The following is a 19,794-nucleotide window of genomic DNA, read 5'->3' as shown; positions in this document are numbered from 1 at the left end:
GCGGTGCTGGATCAGAAACCTAGCCAGCCCCGTCGGCCCGTCTTTCATTCTTTAATTGTATTGTTGGCTGAAGCCAAAGAAGCTACCAACGCCGTCAGGTGGTGGAGGAAGGGGACCCACAGGGAGAGGTCGAGGCCCGGGACGGCCTCGAAGAGGAGGAGTAGAGGAAGGTAGAGCGAATGGTCCATCCAGGTGGGAGCTGGCTGGGCGAGTGGCCGCGCATGTGCGCCTGCATGGAGGCCAGGCTGGGGCAGCCGGCCCGGCACAGAGGGCAGCGGTAGGGTGCGGCCCCATGCGTTCGCAGGTGCTTGGTCATGGCTGAGAAGTCCCGGGAGCGCTGGGGGCAGAGGCTACAGGAGAAAGGCTTCTCTCCTAGGGCAGGTGGAGGGGGAGGCCGGTAAAGGAAAGAAGGGGGTGAAGGCTGGCGTAGGGGTTGATCTGGGCGACTGGGCAAGGGAATTGTGTGGGAGCCAAGCACACAGAGAAGGACTCAGGAGCAGACAGACCGGAGTTTGGAAGGGAGCAGATAATATTTGCACTGGGCGGGGAGCCCATACCTGTGTGGACTCGGTAGTGAGTCTCCATCTGATGCTTGAGTGAGAACCTTTTTCCACAGACAGAACAAGAATAGGGCCGAGACCGAGCAGGTGGGGGTGGGGGAGGTTGTTGGTGGGATGGGCCTGCTGTACTCACATGACCCACACAGGTTGCAAGTACACCTGTGGGGACAGAGAAGGCAGAGGAGGGCAGGGCTGGGAATCCCAGAGCTGGACCACTGGTACTCCCAGACAAGACATCGGGAGCTACAGTGGGGCTGAGGCAAACGTGCCCTCACCCTACTCACCTGTGTGCCTCTGATCAGACTCTTCCATCTCCCCAGGGCTGAACTTTGTGGAGCCCTGGGGGAGGGAACCTGGAGGGAGCAGAGTGAAGGAGGTGCCCTACTCAGGCTGGACTCCTGGAGTCCCAGCCTAAGGAAAGAGAGACCATGTTATAGCATTTGTACAGGGAGGGCACTGAGGGGCTTACCTGGGGCAGGACTGGAGTTGGCCAACTGGTTCTGGTTCCGGAGACCTTTCTCAGGGTTCAGGGACAGTGGGATCCTGGGGATGGGGTGGGGAAGAGTTAGCCTTGGCAAAACCTGGGATCCTGGCCAGACCCTTCCTGGAGAGGGAGGTGTCATGAGTCCTCCTCAGAGGCTGGGCTTTGAAATCCCCTGTGATGGAAGCTTCTTGTCCTACCATCAGCTCCGGAAATGTACAGCAGAGATAAGAGACATGGTGCTCTTCTACCCATCCCTGTTGCCTCTCCTGAGCCACTCCCTCCCAGCCCGGGAGGTCTTCCCTTAGGCTCCTCACTCACCTCTGGTCCCGAGGCCAGACCTCCTGCCAGGCTCCAGTGATGGGGGTGCTATGGGAGAAGGGAGTGCCATATCTGGGTGGCAACAGCAGGATGCTCCACAGGGCAGGCTGGCCCTCCCCCAACCAAGGGGCCTCAGGCCACCAGGGCCTAGGAATGACGCTTGTTTGGAGGGAACTTGGTGGGGGAAGGTGGCCAGAGAACTCCCGCAGACTTTCCTCAGAGCCCCCTGGACTCTCCGTCACCCACATAATCACTTCTTGCTTCCCATCTGTTCCCCCATAGCCAGTAGGGGATTGCTTGAGTTTTTCCTTTGATCTCATCTGCTCCCCCGCACCCTCCTGCCTTGCCTCTGCTATCTCAGGGCTCTCTCTCGAAGGCCTTTGCTCATGCAGTATCTCTCGTTCTCTCCAACCAGCTCTAATAAATTTCTCTGGTCTCTGCTCTCCATGTCCCTCCAGTCCTCTCTCAGAATCCCTTGTGAGTTTCTCTGGCTCCTCCTGATGTTCCTTGAGCCCTGGACCCAGTTCTCTAGCCCTGTCCCGTCGAGCCCTCCTGCATGCCTCTTCCAGGGACTGCACCCCCAAGGTTCTGGCCGCTTCCTCAAGGGGTCCCAGTTCCCCAGGCTGCAGTTCTACACTCTCTCCATAAACAAAGTACAGAAGCTGGGCAAAGGTAGAAGGGCTGATGCCTTTCACCAGAGCCCAGCGGCCCCTGCGGCCCAGCTGCTGGCTCACACCTGCCAGGACCAGGCTGTGCGCAGGGAATTCTTGGCTTCCCACAGTGATCAAGGTATCACATAGTGCTGGCCGGAGCCTGGCTGCTAGCCGTACCAGCCGATCAGAGCCATAGGGGCTAGGCAGTCTTGTCGTCGGGAACAGGGGCATTGTGCTTTGCCTGGGTACCAATCTCAGAGGACCTGAAAGAAAGGCCACAGTGTGGGGTCCATGGTGGAAAGGGGAGGGAGGAACAGCATATTCTCAAGCCTGTGGAGGTGAGGGGAGAAAGAGTGAGTTGCTGGTTCAGAGCTCTCTGTGCCCTGAATGGAACAAAGAAACTAACCCAAGAGAGGACCCGAGCTTATCCAGAATCATAATGGACCAGGGGGTAGGGGTGAGGGTGGGGATGGCAGGAGAATGGAAATTAGACCATATTCAGGACTTAAAGAATAAGAACCAGACCATTAACAACCATATCAAAGAGTGGGTTTAAGGCTAGTATAGATGGGTCCTGCCAATTGGCAGTCTCTGACTTAAAAGAGAGCAGACACTGATACTTCTGCTACTCTAAGCCCTTCTGCAGGGAAAGACCTTGGAGCAGGCCAGGCTTTCTTCTTTCCAGACAAAGAGATCACCATAAGACCCAGTCAGCCCTGGCAGTTAGGGATGGAGCAAGACACAGCTTCATGGGAGAGTTTTGAAAGCTAGTTTCACCCCCACCCCATCACACTTTGCTGAGTAGTCTTGAGAGGCAGAAAGGACAGTAAGACTGAGGTCACAGCTGCAGGAGGGCATGCCCTAAGGCATCAGTCGATTATCTCCCTACAGCTGAAACTTCTAGAACATGTCCTCAGAGAAGGACCTGGAAGAGAATCCCATCCAGTGGGTTGAGAGAGCAGGTGCAGAAGCCACAGAAGAGAAGGTTCCCATCAAGGATGGAGAGAGATTTTGAAGAAAGTTTTGACCCCTGAGGAAGTGGGAGAAAGGAAAATGGGAACTATATATATAGGGAGAGGCTATTTTCTTTCCAGATTAGGATAAGGAGATGGTTTAATTTTGTTTTTCATAAGCCAAAAGCGAAGAATAGAAAGAGCCAACAAGGCAGAAATTTATCGCACATCAAAACTACCACACTGACTTTTAAGAAGAAAGCTGGGAACCCAGATGCTAAGAGACAGACCTAAGTGTCCCAGTGCCCAGTAGGCATATTCCTCAGTGTGGGCTCACCATGAGTAAGGACCCTTGTGGGGAGGATTACTACTTGGACCCCTCAGGGAGAAGGCTACAAGTTGGTAGGAAGTGGACAGAAGAAGGGGTGTAATGGGAGGAAAGTCTCAGCTGGGGAGAAGCAACCACTCACCGGTTGTAGCTTCCTCCTGGACACCGCATGCTCTGAACTGCTGTTGGGGCGCCTGGGGCCCCCCTGGAGCTAGCCCCGCCCCTGACCTCACAGTCTTCCATTGGGTGTCCCAAGTATCAGTCTGCCACAGTCCCCCAAGGGGGTGTGGTTTTATACCCCTGGCTCTGCTTCACCCCTCTAGGAGAGACCACCTCATCTACTTCCAGATTCAAGATATTCTGCCTCCCTTCCTGTCTCATTTCATTTGTGAACTTCTAGAGTCAAAGAAATTCATGTGAGGGGGTGCCTGGCTGGCTCTGTTTGTAGAGCATGCAACTCTTGATCTTGGGCTTGTAGGTTCGAGCCCCATGCTGGGTGTAGAGATTACTTTAAAAGAATAAAATAAAAATCAAGGAACGCCTGGGTGGCTCAGTTAGTTAAGCGTCTGCCTTCGGCTCAGGTCGTGATCTCGGGGTCCTGGGATTGAGCCCTGCGATGCATCAGGCTCCGTGCTCAGCCAGGAGTCTGCGTTTCCCTCTCCCTCTGCCCACCCCCCCCCCACTCATGCGCTCTCTCGTGCACTCTCTCTGCTGTCTCTCAAATAAATAAATAAAAATCTTAAAAAATAAAGTTCATCTCGCAACAAGAACCTTGGAATAATCAGACCTGCGTTTAGAGCCTCATCTCTGCCATTTACTAGTTGAGCCACATTGGGCAAGTCATCTTTCTGAGCCTCAGTTACCTCATCCATGAAATAGGGATAACCTTTGCTTACCTCATTTGGAGGTAAGGGTGAAGATGAAATGACATGATGAATGTGAAAGTGGTTTGTCAGTATATAGCATCATTCAAATAAGATTAGTTCTTTTGAGAAGTGTCGGAGCTCTAGAAGCTGGAAGCTGTTTCTACTACCTCAGAAGTAAAAAGGACTGACACATCTGGATTCTGAGGAGAGAGTGAAGGAGAGCCAAAAGCATGCCTTGTCCTTCCTCTCCCTGACTTAGTACTAGGAAGCCTTAACTGCTCTGTGGAAACGACCCCTGTCATCTGGGCCACCACTGGGGACTGAATGTACAAGTGACTCAGATTCTCCCATCAAGCTCTGAAGGGGGCAACCCCAGAAAGGGCCTGCGGTGGTCTTCGAAGAGAAAACTCCCTTTTCTTGGGTTGATGACAAATGATATTTCTCTGAAATCAGAACTCCGGGGTTTCTTTCACTTCCTGTCAAAAGGGTCGAACTCTCAGGAGATTTCCCCTGTTTTCACACTTTAGCACTTGTTAACCTGGGAAAGGATGAGGTCTGAGAGACTCAAATTTCTTTTCCTGTTTTTTATTATTCCATTAACCTTCATCCTGTGGCAGTTTTTTTATTCATTCAACAAGCGTAGAGAAATCATTTATGATATGTGCCTGGTATATCATATATGCCCCATAAATAACTGGAAGATAAAAAAATCAGGCATTGGTAGGCTGTTCTGGTGCCCTGACACAGTCTGGTTCACCCTAGGCTTGTCCTTTAGGTCCTGGCCCCTCTTAGACCCAAATATTATGTCCCTAAACTCCCGTTTCTCCCTTTGGCTCCAGGACCCCAAAATGTTCAGACAGCCCCCTACTTTCTCCCTCCAGACTTAATATGCCTTCCCCCTCTACCTCTCTCGTTCTAGCTTGAGTATAGACAGATGTTAACCCTTCCTAGATCAGGCAGGGTGTGCCAATGGGTGGGGCTGGTGGAGGGGCAATAATAGGGTGGGGAGAGGGGAAGATGACTCAGAGTGAAAGGGAAAATGCAAATGGACAGGCCTTATTCATGTGCTACTCTGAACGTTAAATATTTTCCATTTCTGAGCTTTCTGACTCCTCATACCACCACACCCAGGGACTCATTAGACACCCATATAAAAAGCACTTGGCCTGGACATATAAAAGCACCAATCCTGGATATGTATGTATACAGAGAAAAACATCCTTTCTTCAACACAGTAATACAGTCCCTGAAGATATGGAATAAGTGGGGAAAATCATGAGAGAGAAACCCCAAGTGTAGAAGAAAAGGTACAGGGGTCTGGAAGATTACATCATCACCCAGTGGCCTTGCTTCCCAGCCCTACGTCATGTGCCTGTGACTCAGCTCCCCCACTGGTATGATTTTGCTCATTGATGATCAAAAATATTGGCGACTATGCTCAAAGGGCAGTGTCCTCTATAAGCCAAGTATAGTTGACAGGGAGTGTCAGCAGGCTTTCAGGAAACCTAATAGGGAGGAGAAGGGCAAGGGGACTCCCCATTCAGTGAACAAAAGCCCCCCAAGAGTGGGAAACCCCATTTTGCCTCCTACTTGGTAGCTACCCCACCTGAGGATATCCTTTTAGAGACTGCCTCCTTAGAGGTATCTCCAGGGTCCTCTACACCTCAGCCCTGAGGCTGGTGATACTCTAGGCCCTTTTCTCTCCGTACATTCTTGACTACACAGCCCAAGCCATCTTGCATTGAGCAGTGACAGCAGAAGCACAAGCAAATAGCACTTTGACTTGGAAGGGTAGGGAAACTGATAACTCTGTTCTTGAAAAGTCTCCCATCACAGTCTCAAAAACCTTGTCCACCTTCCACTTCCCAGGATGACTCTGTAGGAATCCCCTGCAGCTGTCTCTTGGGGTGGACCCAGGAAACCATTGGTTCTGAGGACACAAACCTGCATCCTGGGACAGGGTAGAGTGGGTGGGAGAGATTAGTTAGGACATAACCAGAAGGAAGTATGTGGGAAAAAGAGGTATGATTTTTGTCTCTCAGTCCCAATACTTATATTACTAAATAAAGTTTAAAATCTGCTGTTTTTTAATTCTAATTGATAGGTATGACCATAAGCTCCTTCATATGCCCCTGCAGGTACAACCCAGGTTGATATAAAAATGTCAACACAGCAATACAAGTATGGATTCTCTTTAAAAGTAATTAAAACTGGGGCGCCTGGGTGGCTCAGTTGGCTAAGCGTCTGCCTTCGGCTCAGGTCATGATACCAGGGTCCTGGGATCGAGCCCCGCATCGGGCTCCCTGCTCAGCAGGAAGCCTGCTTCTCCCTCTCCCACTCCCCCTGCTTGTGTTCCCTCTCTCGCTCTCTCTGTCAAATAAATAAATAAAATCTTTAAAAAAAATAAATAAAAAATAAAAAAATAATAATTAAAACTAAACCATCAGAATAGGCCAACTAGAGGCATGACTATTTGTTTTATGAAAAATGTTCTCCCTTTATCTCACTTATTTTAAATAGTGAGTATTCCAAAGCCAAATTAAACAAGATTCAATTTAGAAAAATTATATGGACTTTCCACTTTTTCTAGGAACACATCTCTTTCTTCAAATTAAGGTAAATTCCCCCACAGCATTTTTTGCAGATAAAGACCAATTATCCAAATCTTACATAAACTTTCAAATGCCTACTCTTCCTAGTTAAGTACATCCAACACAGAGAAGAGACACCGTGGAGTAAATTAGTTTCTTTCTTCCCTTAAATCTATGTTTCGTATACCTCAAGAACCAGAATAATCATAGCATCTAGGTCACAGAGAACCTATCCTAGCATATCTTTTGTGAATCAAGTGGAAAAAGAACTAGAAGTAAAAAAATTTAGGTTCCACTGCATCTTCTCTGTGGGTGGCCTTTTTCTTCGGCCCTAATATGGGGCTAACTCTTCTGAGATCCTCAATTTGCTCACGGGGGCTGTTTTCAAGACCAGTACTGAATGCCAATATTGTGTTAAACCCACTCTGACCCCCTCTGGCTGTGTCCCCTCCCCCCAACCTTGGGCCAAGGATCCTAAGGGCATCTAGGAAGGGCCCACCTGGAACATGTGTCCCCCAGTTCTAGGCTGTGCTCTGGTAACTTGGAACCCTGGACTTCCTCACCTAAATGGCCCACTTACTGGACCTACACAGCCCTTAACCCCAGGTCTAGACTCAGGAGGATGAACTGTGTGACTGATGTACACACCCCAGGCCCTGGTTGTATGTGAGGGGCAGGTAGACAGCTCAGACATGCAGACTAATGTGCCTTGAAGTGTGCACCAACACCAGGTGTGGGAAGAAAAGGGGAAATCTTCATTTCTAGTTTGGCCTAGATACGGAAGCCTGCTTAATTCCAATGGTTCTTAAGGTCATAGGTTAAAGGGATTGCCATTCTTTTTTTAAAATTGTAAGCTATGGAATCAACTCTTTACATCAGAAAATTATAGATACTCATACCATTGTGCATGTGAATGACAAGGGATTCATAGACTGAAGCCAGTCCTTGGACAGGTTAAATACTCCTTGTTTATCCTTGTGGCTGCTTTGCATGCCCCCCCCCGCCCCCCCCCCCGCCAACAACATGCATACAGTTTTTCTTATGATTTCCAGGAGCTCAAAACCCCTTGAAATCCACTCATGGACCACTCCCTTGCATCCCTATCCAAGGTTTAAGAACACTGGGTGTACATGAAAGCACTCTGAAAGCTTTAATACTATGTAGAACTTGAACAGCTGAGTGAAATTAGATATCACACCCTGCCCCATAAGAATACAAAATCTTCTGTAAAGACAACCTGGGTGATTTCCTAAGGAGCAGGATATCTCACATACCTCTTACTTTCCCTATGCATCTGGTCCCATTCTTGCTGCCTGGTATCCTCTGGGAATGACCAGGGTTTAGGAAAGAGTGGACCAAAAGGCCCTAACATGACCCAATCCTGGTTTTTTTTCTAAGTCACATGGCAAAAATATTTCATGGAGGGCAAACAACCTCTGAGATTCAGAAACTCCCTCCTCAAGAACCTCCAGAAGACCCTGGGCCTAACCTCCTGGCCAGGTTGTCTAACCTGGACCCGATACTGGAAAATCTGCACCTCAACCTGGAGTCCAACGACTGCCCCAAAGCCTTGCAGCCACCTGTTCTCAGCACAGCCTGGATGCAATGGCCGTTGACAACTTCCCATTGGGCTTTCAACCTTGGCAACTCTCACTCTCAGCCCAGGCTGGGTCCTAAGACCCCAGAAAACCTCTCAAGGACACACTAGTTTCATCTTTTGGCCAGTGACTCCCGATAACCTCTGGAGGGCCACAGGCCTCTCCTTCCAGTCACCAGGTCCAGACTCAGTCCAGAGCCCTCAGACAACCTGTCACACTTCAGAGGCCATACCTCATGGCCAATGACGCCACGCAGAGCTCCAAGGGCCTCCAACTGCCCCACAATACGCTTCCAAACCAAGTTAGCCTCAGGGACCATGGACCAACTCAGGGCAAGTTGGCCTGGCCTCTGACCAGCCTGGGCCCAACGGCGCCCGGGAGGTCCCGCTGCCAGCCTCGCCAGAGCAAAGGGAGACCGCAGGGACTGAGGCCCTCAATCCTCACGGGGACCACTCAAGCCCTCATACCCCAGCTTGGCCTGGGCCAGTCCCAAGCCTGAAGAAGTGTAAGAAAAACCGTGGCACTCACAGACTCGGACCCCGTTCCTCTTCCCACAGTCTCACATACACTGCGGGCAGCGCGAGCTCGAGGGGCCGTTAGAAAGTGGTGAGCGGCGCGAGCCCCGGAGCTCGAGGCCCCGGGCGCGTGCACAGCTTGCCGGTCGTGCCCGGATTCCGAGGCGGACGCTGATTGGCTGCAGCGCTGGCCGCATCCTGCTGAGCATGCTCAGCGTTCTGGGAGACACCTAGAGCAGCTCCACTTGCTGTCTCCCACCTCGCGCCCACCCCTGGTTGGCTGCGGAGCTCCCACCCACCCTGCTGGCTCTGTGGGGTGGCAGGGCCTTGGAGTCTGATGGGTCCGCGGACTTGGGTTTCAGGTCTCTAAGGCTGAGATGTTACCCTCCAGCCTGCCCCCCTCTCCTGCTGAGTGGCTGTGGAATTTGCCCTCCTCCCACCCTCTCTGTGAAGAGACTGGGCCCGGAACCTCCTTCGCTTCAATAGCCTTGGAAGCTCCCTCCGCAAGGGTTCAGGATACCACCGCTTTCTTGCTGCTGTCTTGCCACCCTAAGTAGCTCTCGTTGCAAACCCTTTCACCTCTGTCTTAACCCTTGACAGTCTATGAAGTGTGTGTCTGTGATTGGTTGGGAGGCCCTCAAGAGCCAGCCAGGCTTTGGGTGCCTGTGGGCAGCTTCCCTTTCCCGCCTCTTGCCCTGCCCACCACTGATTGGTTGCAGAACACACCCCGCCTCACCCGGGAGTATGCGGGGACAGGGAAAGCACAAGAGGGGGCAGTGCCTTGACCCGTGACTGGTCTAGATGCTCACGCTTCGAATGCTCATCGCCTGTCAGATGAACCAGGGTTAACTGCGTACTTCACATACTAGGCATCTCCACACACACACACACACACACACACACACACACACACACTCCACACCGTAGAGAGAATGGCCCATTGCTCTGCCTCGCCATTAACTGGCCAGGGCTAAGAGCTCAGCCAGCTGGCTTTCTGTCCATGCAGGGCTTTGGTGCGGACAGGAGGCGAGCCCGCACCGCGCCAGTCTGTAAGCTGATACTGCCTCTCCAGTCCCAGGAGCCCGGCTGCGGTTGCACTGCTGATTGGCCGGCCCCACTCCCTTCTAAGAGGCTTAGCTTTGGGTTCGCGCTCGGGCACATCCAATGAGAAGCTAGGGCGCTTTAAGGAGGCGGGCATTGCTCGACCGCTTCCACTTCTGATTGGTCTGGGGGCTTGCTTCTTCTCTTTTGATTGATCAGCGTTTTCAGGAGGCGGGAGCCCAGTCCAACGGTTTCAGGCGGCAGTTGGACTTCTGTCCCTGAGCTTTAAGTTCGGCTCCGGGGCTTGGTGGAGTGTTGTCTGGCGCCCACCTCCCCGCAGCTAGCCGAGGAGCTGGGGACGAAGGACGGGCGCGGGGGGACCCTCCTGAGGAGGGCCTGGGACAGTAGCTGCAGCCAAAAGTCGGGACGGAGACCGACTGAGGCGAGTGGCAGGCCGGTTGGAGAACCCCTCAAAAAGCTGGAGAAGACAGGTGCTGTAGCAATAGTAACAACGGCTCCCGTTCACCGAACCCTTTCGGGGTGCCGCGTTGTGTGCGTCATCTCATTGACTCCTGCTAAATAATCCTGCGAGGAAGCAGATTACTCTGCTGGTTAACCTCTGAGGCTCACTTGTCTCACGTCCCCCGGCGAGAATGGCCATTGCCGGGACTCTGACCTCGTTCTGGTGAGAGTCTGGCATTCGAGCTACACTATGATTAAGTAGGGTTGATCTTGTAGATGTGGGGTGGGGGGGGTCTGATGTGATCACGTGGCCCTGGTTTACCTCATCTACAAATGAGGGGGTTTTTTTTTTTGTTTTTGTTTTGGACTTGAATCTGATCCTGAAGGCTTCACTCCGTTCATATTTTCAAGTCCTCAAACTTTTGGGCAAATGCATTTGCCTCCTAGGAAAGGATATTTTAAAAATCGTCCTCGTAATATCTTTGCCACACTGAACCAAGCCAGTTTTAAGTGCTTTACATGTATCAGCTAATGGAATTCTTATAACAAGCCCTACTGGACATTTACTGCTATTAGTCTCACTTCGCAGATAAATGAATTGAGGTTGGGAGAAGAAATTGATTTTCCTAAGATCTCACCAGGAGTAATTGTCAGAGCTGGAATTTGAATTAGGCCTGTCACAGTCTGACTCCAGAGCCTAAACTCCTAACTCTTGGTATATACTGCCTCCCATCCCAACAGCTACAGGGTGCAGAGTGTAGGCACACATGGTCCTGGGAAATCCTCATAGCCACCCCAGGAATAGGACTGGTGACAACACCCACTGGAGCAGACAACCAAGGCTCATAGTGTTGAAAACACTCATACCAGCTCATGTAGCTGGTCTGTAGCTAAGCGAGGAGTAGAATGAATATCACATAACCTTCTGAATCTGAAGTCACATTCTTAATCTTAACACTAGTCTCTTCCCATTTGACAGATGAAGAAACTGAGGTCTTGAGGAGAAATCAGAGCTGGAATTCAGACCCAGGTCTATCAGACCCAAGAGATTACCCCTCTGAATCACGTTGCCTCTAAGAAGTAACTGTCTGGTAGATCCTGGCTTGGATCAGGTTAAGGAGTCCGCTTACACCAGCCAACCTTGTCTACGAACAATGAGTTCATCTGGTCCTAACTTTGGCCCTAAAGGTTGTGGGCAGTGTATTTCACAGCCCCAGAACTTTGGGGGGCTTCTCACTGAGACGCTCTAATCATAAATGTTACAATTTATTGAGCCATTTTTATGAGCCGGGCAAGCTGGGAAGCATTCTGCACACATCATCTCGCTGAATCCCTATAGTAATTCTAGAACATAATGATTGTTACCGTCCCCATTTTATAGGTGAGGAAACTGAGACCAGGGAGGGATGTAACATTCCTATGTTTACTGAGCTTGTGAAAGTTGGAGCCTAGATGGGAAGCCAGAGAACCTGACTTTAGAGCCCTCAAACCTAGCTACCTAGCATGTGCAGGCATAAGAAGGTGGAGTGAGGGACTCTGAGCTCTGGCAAGATGGACTAGGAAGGGTTATCGGCTTGGTTCTGGGGGTTGGACTGATGAGGAGAGTCAAGTGAGGGGAGTAGAGAAATAACTGTTGCTTGTTGAGCACTGCCCCCATGCCAGACCCTGTGTTAACTAAGCTGCAATGTATGTTGAGAAGCAGGGAGCTTTGTGCTTAAGCAACTTGACACTGGATCCAAATTGCCTGGATTCCTATCCTGGACCTGGTACTTTCTAGTTGTGAGACCTTTAGCAAGTTACTTAACCTCTCTTGGCCTCAATTTCTTCATCTGTACAATGGGGATAATGACAGTAAACACCTTTCAGGACTGTTGAGAAGATTCAACGAACTAATAGAACAGTGACATCTCTTTTTGTCTCCAGTGTCCTGAAAGTGAGTTGCTTTCTTGCAATCACCATTACCCCTCCCTGACTTTGGCATAAACACTGTAAACTAAGGCCATTTGCAATGGAAAATTCTGGAGGAAGTGTGTTCCCAGAAGAGACAGCAAGTGCAAAGGCCCTGAGACAGGCATGAACTTAGTATGTTTGAGATATACCAAGAAGTCTGGCTAGAGCTAGGCAGATTACTAAGCCTCAGGAGTGCAGTTCGACTGCACAGGTGTTAGATGTAAAAACGACCCTGTACTTTATGCTTGTTAGAGCATAACTTTTCCCCAAGCTTTGATCTCTGGAGAAACGCAAGGCCATGATTACTTTTGAGGTTTCAGGATCCAAGGCTGCTCAGGAATTTAGAGATGAAACTTAGAACTCAAACCTTCTTGCTCTCCATCCAGGGCTTGTGTGTGGGGCTCAGGAGACTTGCATTCACTCAAATATTTACTAAACTCCCAACAACGTATACCATCTGGGCTGAGCCCTGGAGAAGACTCAGCCCCTCTGAAATCTTTAGATTCAAAGATGTAACCTTCTAGAAAGGAATAATTCGACCTCAAAACATATCCTTCCAGAACCAAGTGAAAAGTGTAGCAACTAAAGCCCAGAAGGGACACTTAAGCCAGGCATGGGAGAGGGAGAAGGGTGAACAAAGACTTTCCAGTGGTGGCTCCAGAGTATATATTTTTGGAGCACCTGTTAATGTGCTAGATATGGTGCTTGGTACAAAGTATATCATGGCAGGGCACCTGGGTGGCTCAGTCGTTGTGTCTGCTATCGGCTCAGGTCATGATCCCAGGGTCCTAGGATCGAGTCCCTCATCAGGCTCCCTGCTCAGCGGGAAGTCTGCTTCTCCCTCTCCCACTCCCCCAGCTGCTTGTGTTCCCTCTCTTGCTGTGTCTCTCTCTGTCAAATAAATAAATAAAATCTTAAAAAAAAAAGTATATCATGGCAAGCAAGAAGAGACCAAATGTATGTGTACTTGGGCTGCCGTAACAAAATTCCACAGATGGGGTATTTTAAACAGCAGAAATTTATTTCTCGCAGTTCTGGAGGCTGGAAGTCCAAGATCAAGTGGCCAGCAGAGTTCGTTTCTCCTGAGGCCTCTCTCCTTCTCACTGGGCCCACATGGCCTTGGCCCTGTGCATGCACACTCCTGTATCTATTCCTCTTCTTAATAAGGTGCCATAGGCTGAACATTTGTGTCAATTCATATACTGAATCCTAATCCCCACTGTGCTGATATTTGGAGAAGGGGCCTTCAGGGGATGATTAGGTCATAGGGGTGGAGCCTTTATGAATAGCATTAGCGCCCTTATAAAAATGCCCCAGAGAACTCCCTTGCCCCTTCCATCATGTGATGTTACAGTAAGAAAACAGCTATCTATGAACCAGAAAGTAGGTTCTCACCAGATACCAAATCTGCCAATGCCTTCATCTGGGACATCCCAGCCTCCAGAACTGTGATCTTGAGAAAAGTAGATTTCCCTTGTTTATAAGCTGCCCAGTCCATGGCGTTCTACTATGCAGCCTGAGCGGACTAAGACATAAGGACACTAGTCCTATTGGATTAGGGGCCTCCCTACTCTTATTACCTCATTTAACCTTAATTCCCTCCTTAAAGGCCCTATGTCCAAATACAGCCACATTGTGGGTTAAGGCTTTCACATATGAATTTTGGAGGGGACGCGGTTCAGTCCGTCACACAGAATATCTACCATTGGCCGGCTCACATTCTGGTAGGGAGATGCGTATTATTTACCTCAGAGGGAGGGAACAGAGCAGAATGGTTAAGATGTGGGCGCCTGGGTGGCTCAGTTGGTTAAGCGACTGCCTTCAGCTCAGGTCATGATCCTGGAGTCCCGGAATCGAGTCCCGCATCGGGCTCCCTGCTCGGCAGGGGGTCTGCTTCTCCCTCTGACCCTCTTCCCCTCTCGTGCTCTCTCTCTACCATTCTCTCTCTCTCAAATAAATAAATAAAATCTTAAAAAAAAAAAAAGAATGGTTAAGATGTTAGCTCTGCAACCAGACTGACAGGTTTGAGACCTGCCTGTACCACTCCTCAACTGTGTGAACTGGAGCAAGTTTCTTCTCCTTTCTGTGCCTTGAGAGAATCGAATGAACAGACACCCGTGAAGTTCTTAAAACAGCCCTGGGTGCAGAGCAAGGGCGGATTAAGTGTTGGCTATGGTTATTAGTTGCAAGTAAAACTTAAAACTATGCTATGTGCTCTGAAGAAAAATCACGAGATAGCTACTTTAAGAAGGGAAAACAGAACTCTTAACGTGGCCAGGGTTTTCCGAAAGGCTTCCTGGAGGAAGTGATGCTTGCGCTAAGATTTTACGAATAATTACTAAGCTGACTAGGAGAGGGGTGAGTCCTCCAGGCAGTAGGAAAATAGGTTGCAGAGCTCTGGGGTGGGAGGAAGCATGGCCCTGAAGTCCACTGTTGTTGGAGTGGAGACAGAAAAGTGAGGGGCCACGGGGGAGTGAGGCTGGATGTAGTGGGCAGGGCCTGGCCTAGTAGGCCATGCTCAGGAGTGCTGGCATTTCCTAAGATCCATGCAAAGTCACAGGAAGAGGTGTTTTTTTACAGAGACCTTCCTGGGAACCCTACGAGCACGGCCATGTGAACAGGCTTGAACTGGCCTGCTAAAGACACATGGCCCAGGGAGAGCCATTACCCCAGCCACCTACACCAACTGCCAGCCAGCCATACATGTGTGGGGAACCACCCAAGACCAAACAGCCCCCAGCCACCCCACTAGCTGACTGCAGCTGCAAGAGTCAACCCAGGTGAGACCCACAGAAGAACTGTCTGGCTGGGCTCAGCGCAAATGGTCCCAAAGAATCCGGAGCTAAAAAATAATCATTTTAAGTCACTGGGTTTGGGGTGGTTAAAAAAGCCAACTGACATACCCCGGACCAGAGTAGTTTCTAGGCAACAAATATCACTTGCCTTGATTCTGGATCCTGAAAATTGACAAATTCGAGGGCACCTGGGTGGCTCAGTCTGTTAAGCGTCTGCCTTTGACTCAGGTCATGATCCCAGGGTCCTGGGATGGAGCCCTGCATCAGGGGCCCTGCTCGGCGGGGAGCCTGCTTCTCTCTCTCCCTCTGCCCTCCTCTTCCTCATGCTCGGGCTCTCTTTCTCAAATAAAATCTTAAAAAAAAAAAGTTGAAAAATTCCTTCCGTTTACAGACTTGTTCAATTTTCTGAATGAATTTTTATGAGATGAACTTTAATGCCAGAGAGCTTTTGATCATTCTTTTCCCCAGTAGGACTGGCAGTAGCTCTTCAAAAAAAAAAAAAAAACCACACACACACTTGCTCTGTTTTGCATCTTTCTATTTCCATTTGCAGAGCATCTGAAAAGGCAGTCAGTTAAGGAAGAAATTATTCTATTTCATATTTTCAACACATCTCTTACTTGGGTTAAATGGTGTGTTCCTAGCTGGGCTCAAGAAGGTGCTGGACGTGGCCAGCTACAATGTGGAAAAGAGTAACAGCCACCTGCTGGTCACAGCCCAGGGGAAACGGGAACAAAGCCCTGGAATCTGGAGAGAAGCCACTAACTCGCAGTGTCCGTCTAGCGCCCCCTACTGACAAGGCCTAACCTCATGCCTGCTGACAAATACTGGGATTAAGACGCAATAAATGGATAACTGGCCCAGTAAGTGATGGGGTCCCCAAATACTAACGAAAACGACAGCCGTGACAATGGCTAACATTGACTTCTCAGTGCTTTTTGTGTCATTTATCTCTGAATCATCAGGAGAAGGTTTATTATTATTTTTTAAAGATTTTATTTGTTTATTTGAGAGAGAGAATGAGAGAGAGAGCACATGACAGGGGGAAGGGTCAGAGGGCGAAGCAGACCCCCTGCTGAGCAGGGAGCCCGATGCGGGACTTGATTCCGGGACTCCAGGATCATGACCTGAGTCGAAGGCAGTCGCGCAACCAACTGAGCCACCCAGGCGCCCCAGGAGAAGGTTTATGGGGAGAGAAGATAGTGGTCCTTTCTGCTCCCAGTGTCGGTTCATCTTTCCCTAGGCTCAGAGCCCAAGTCCCTCTGAGTAGCCAACTGTTCCCCCTGGCAGGCCAGGCCCGTTGGGTGGCGCTGAATCCATCTCTGCTCCAAGGCAGGCACGTGCCCCAGGGATTGTCAGTCTGAGCTCTCTCCAACCCCCACACATGGTGATGGAACAATGGACAATGGGAAATAATCCAGAGGAGGGGCCTTGCCACTTCTGGAAACTCAGACATCCAGACAGGACGTGGATGTGGTGCTGGAACGGCTTGCCTCTCTTCTCTGCTCGTTTTAAAATTTTATTTTTCTCCCTAGCGCTTATTTCCTCCGACACGTGTATTTCCCTTCTTGGTTTTCTTGATCTCCTCTTTCAAAAGGTAAGCGTTTATAAAGGGAGAGATTGAGGTCTGATTTGTTCCCTGCTGGGTCCCCAGATCTAGACCAGTGCCCAGTGTGTGCCCATGTTAGGCAAGCAATAAATATTTGAATGTTGGAATGAGTCATGTTACTGGAAAGATTCACAATTTTACCACTCAGGACAGGGGCAGATGCAACTTGTCTCATCAACATAGGTTCCTGGGCCCCTAGTCCCTGGGGCTTAAGGGATCAGTGACATTGTCTGCATAAGACTGGTTCTCACCAGAGTGGCTCAGTCAGTTAAGCGTCTGTCTTCAGCTCAGGTGGTGATCCCATGGTCCTGGGATGGAGCACCACTTTGGGCTCCCTGCTCAGTGGGGAGCCTGCTTCTCCATCTGCCACTCCCCCCAACTCATGCTCTCCCTCTCTCTCTCAAATAAAAATCTAAAAAAGATTGGTTCTCGCTGGATCTGGAAAATTTGGTTCTTATAATTCTGCAGCGCCTTGAATACCCAGGGCTTTACATCACCATTCCGGAAGAACTTATGTAACAATGTAAGCTTTTCCATTTAAGAGATGTTAACCCACACTGGACTCTTGGCGCTCACCCCTAACTCAGGATAAGCAAGGCCACACTGGGGAGCCAGGGACTTCAGCGGCCAGATTTTTCTGAAGATTGTTATTGCTTCCAGGTCTCCACTCTTCTGGGAAGCCTGTTCCCTGCTGTCTGCTCTGCCTCTGGTACAGGACTCTGAGCTCAGTTCTTAGGGGACGGCAACTAAGAATTCATTTCCCTACGATGTGTTAAGCCATTTGGGTCAATACCGGTAAAAGATTTTTTGACAAATTCAGTGAGTTGCCCATTTGATACCATGAACATTTTATGAGTTGGTTTCTAGTGAATTGCCCTGTGTCCTTTTTTGCACTTCCGTCCTCAACCATGTGTAATTTCTTTCTACAATCCAAATTGGAAGACATTTTGAAATTATGCCATCAGATAAAATATTTCAAATAATGACATTGGTCAGGTAGGTACTCTGAAAAAATCATGACACGAGTGTGAGTATAACTTATTTTTAAACTATTCATCAGTTTTCAAAGTGGATAATCATTCCTGAATTAAGGAAAATCACTCCGAAAAGGACATTTCCCGTGCATACACAAACTTTGCCTTTTTTTTCTCCTTTTTTAGAGTTCTACAAATATAGAAATATTTAGTTTTTTTCAAATAAACTTAAATTTTTTTTTTTTATTTATTTGAGAGAGAGTGAGCACGAGTAGGGGAGGGTCAGAGGGAGAGGGAGAAGCCAGCTCCCCACTGAGCAAGGAACCCAATGCAGGGCTTGATCCCAGGACCCCAGGATCATGACCTGAGCCAAAGGCAGACGCTTAACTGACTGAGCCACCCAGGCGCCCCTAAACTTTTTATTTTGGAAGAATTTAAGATTTGCGGAAAAGTTACAAAGACAGTACAGAGAATTCTTGTATACCCTTCACCCAGGTTCCCCCAATGTTAACGTATTACATAGCCATGGTACAATAATCAAAACCAAGAAATTAGTATTGGTGCAAACCATTAACTAAACTCCAGACTTCATTTGGATCATGCTAGTTTTTCCACTAATATATTTTGTCTTCCAGGCTCCAATCTAGGATACCATGTTGCATTTAGCATACCTTCAGTTTTGAGCCTTGCATTTTTCTCAATGAACAATGTATCTTGGAAATGGTTTCATATCAGCAAATGTAAATGTGGCTCCCTTTAAACCTAGCTGCATAGTATTGCATGGTGTGCACATGAATTATATAACTCCTTCTCTTCTGACATGATTTAGGCTGTTTCCTAGGTATGGCTTTTTAGTTGTTCGTGTACATAGGTCTTTGCACACACTTGTGAGTGCATTTGCAGAATGGGTTCCCAGAGGGAGAATCAGGAGGTCAAAGGGGTGAGAGTGTTACATTTTAGTGACTAAGCCAACCTGCCCTCATGTAAGGAATATAAACAACAGTGGATGTAGTCAGAGGTGTGTGCCTGCTTGATTGCTAGTACAGTTTATTCTTTCCATTCTATAATCTTAGATGGGTCAAAGAGAGACTGACCCAGTGGGGCAAGAGAGGGAGATAAGCCTGGGCAGGTGGCAAGGAGACAGGCCATAAGGGCCCCTCGGTGCCAGGCAGAGGTGCTGGATGTTGTCCTGAGGGCACTGTGGAGCCATGGAGGGATAGAGGCTTGATCAAGCCATGGACAGATGTGGTCATGTAGAGATGTGGTAGGAAGAGCCATCAAATGGCTACCTCTCCCTTAAACAGTCCTGAGAGCCTCACCTGGCCCTCATCTCTCTGTTTCCCTCTCACCTACAGGAGCAGGCATCTGAGTGGAGGGGTGGGGACAGACATACCTGTTTTGCTAGGTGAGGTCTGCCTTGACCAGGCCACATTGCTGCCAGTCTGGCTGAGTGAGCCACATTCTGCAGGTATGTGACCAGATGGAGCCAAGGAAGGCAGTGACATATCTGGGACAGAGGTGGAAACCAGCCTCCCTGCCCTCCCAGAGGCCAGCTCAAGCTCCAGGCCCCAGCATTTGGCAGGGCCTGACCTGTTTTCACGACTCAGGTAAAATTTGAAAATGTTTAGCAGAATCATTCTTTCTTCAGTGCACATCTCACATCCCACGGTGACATTTTGATTCACATTTATTTATTGGTTTGGGAGGACAGCAATAATCATCATAGAATATTCGGAAAATACCAAAATGTCCAAGGAATGAAATAAAAATCCCCTGCACATATCTCCTCTTCCTTCATAACCAATGACAACCTTGGGGGACTTTGTTTTACAATTTTAATGCTAATGTGCACATATTTATATTTTTATCAGAGAAGTAATCATAGGGGCACTTGGGTGGCTCAGTCTGTTAAGCGTCTGCCCTTAGCTCGGGTCATGATCCCAGGGTCCTGGGTTCGAGCCCCACATTGGGCTCCCCGCACAGTGGAGAGTCTGCTTCTCCCTCTCCCTTTGCCCCTCCCCCTGCTTGTGCTCTCTCATGCCCTCTGTCAAATAAATAAATAAAATCTGAAAAAAAAAGAAAAGCAATCATACTTAG

At 49.2% G+C, this 19,794-nt stretch overlaps 1 protein-coding gene and 1 long non-coding RNA gene across 7 annotated transcripts; one reads left to right on the top strand and one right to left on the bottom strand.

Annotated features, from left to right (window-relative positions):
- Positions 1 to 28: 28 nt before the first annotated feature.
- Positions 29 to 8,958, bottom strand: ZBTB32 (zinc finger and BTB domain containing 32). Of its 6 annotated transcripts, XM_035725019.1 has the most exons (7): positions 3,439 to 3,823; positions 2,193 to 2,278; positions 1,363 to 1,509; positions 1,030 to 1,103; positions 845 to 913; positions 558 to 719; positions 29 to 372 (listed from the first exon to the last, which is right to left on the bottom strand). In XM_035725019.1, the coding sequence occupies exons 2-7, from the start codon at positions 2,207 to 2,209 to the stop codon at positions 95 to 97; spliced, it is 747 nt and encodes a 248-aa protein (XP_035580912.1). In that variant the 5' UTR covers positions 2,210 to 2,278; positions 3,439 to 3,823; the 3' UTR covers positions 29 to 94. The 6 variants fall into 6 exon arrangements, with proteins under 6 accessions (XP_035580912.1, XP_027473652.1, XP_027473654.1 ...); XM_027617851.2 differs by having other exon boundaries at positions 1,363 to 2,278; positions 3,439 to 3,596; XM_027617853.1 differs by lacking the exons at positions 1,363 to 1,509; positions 2,193 to 2,278; positions 3,439 to 3,823 and adding an exon at positions 8,880 to 8,958.
- A 5,636-nt stretch (positions 8,959 to 14,594) lies between these two features.
- LOC113935674 lies at positions 14,595 to 19,508 on the top strand. The gene is made up of 3 exons (XR_003524090.1): positions 14,595 to 15,099; positions 16,650 to 16,711; positions 19,053 to 19,508. It is a non-coding gene; the product is annotated as an uncharacterized LOC113935674 (long non-coding RNA).
- Positions 19,509 to 19,794: the final 286 nt, after the last annotated feature.

This window comes from Zalophus californianus, chromosome 17 (assembly GCF_009762305.2).
Source record: "Zalophus californianus isolate mZalCal1 chromosome 17, mZalCal1.pri.v2, whole genome shotgun sequence".
Classification (NCBI taxonomy): Eukaryota; Metazoa; Chordata; class Mammalia; order Carnivora; family Otariidae; genus Zalophus; species Zalophus californianus.
This window is presented reverse-complemented; position numbering and strand designations above follow the sequence as displayed.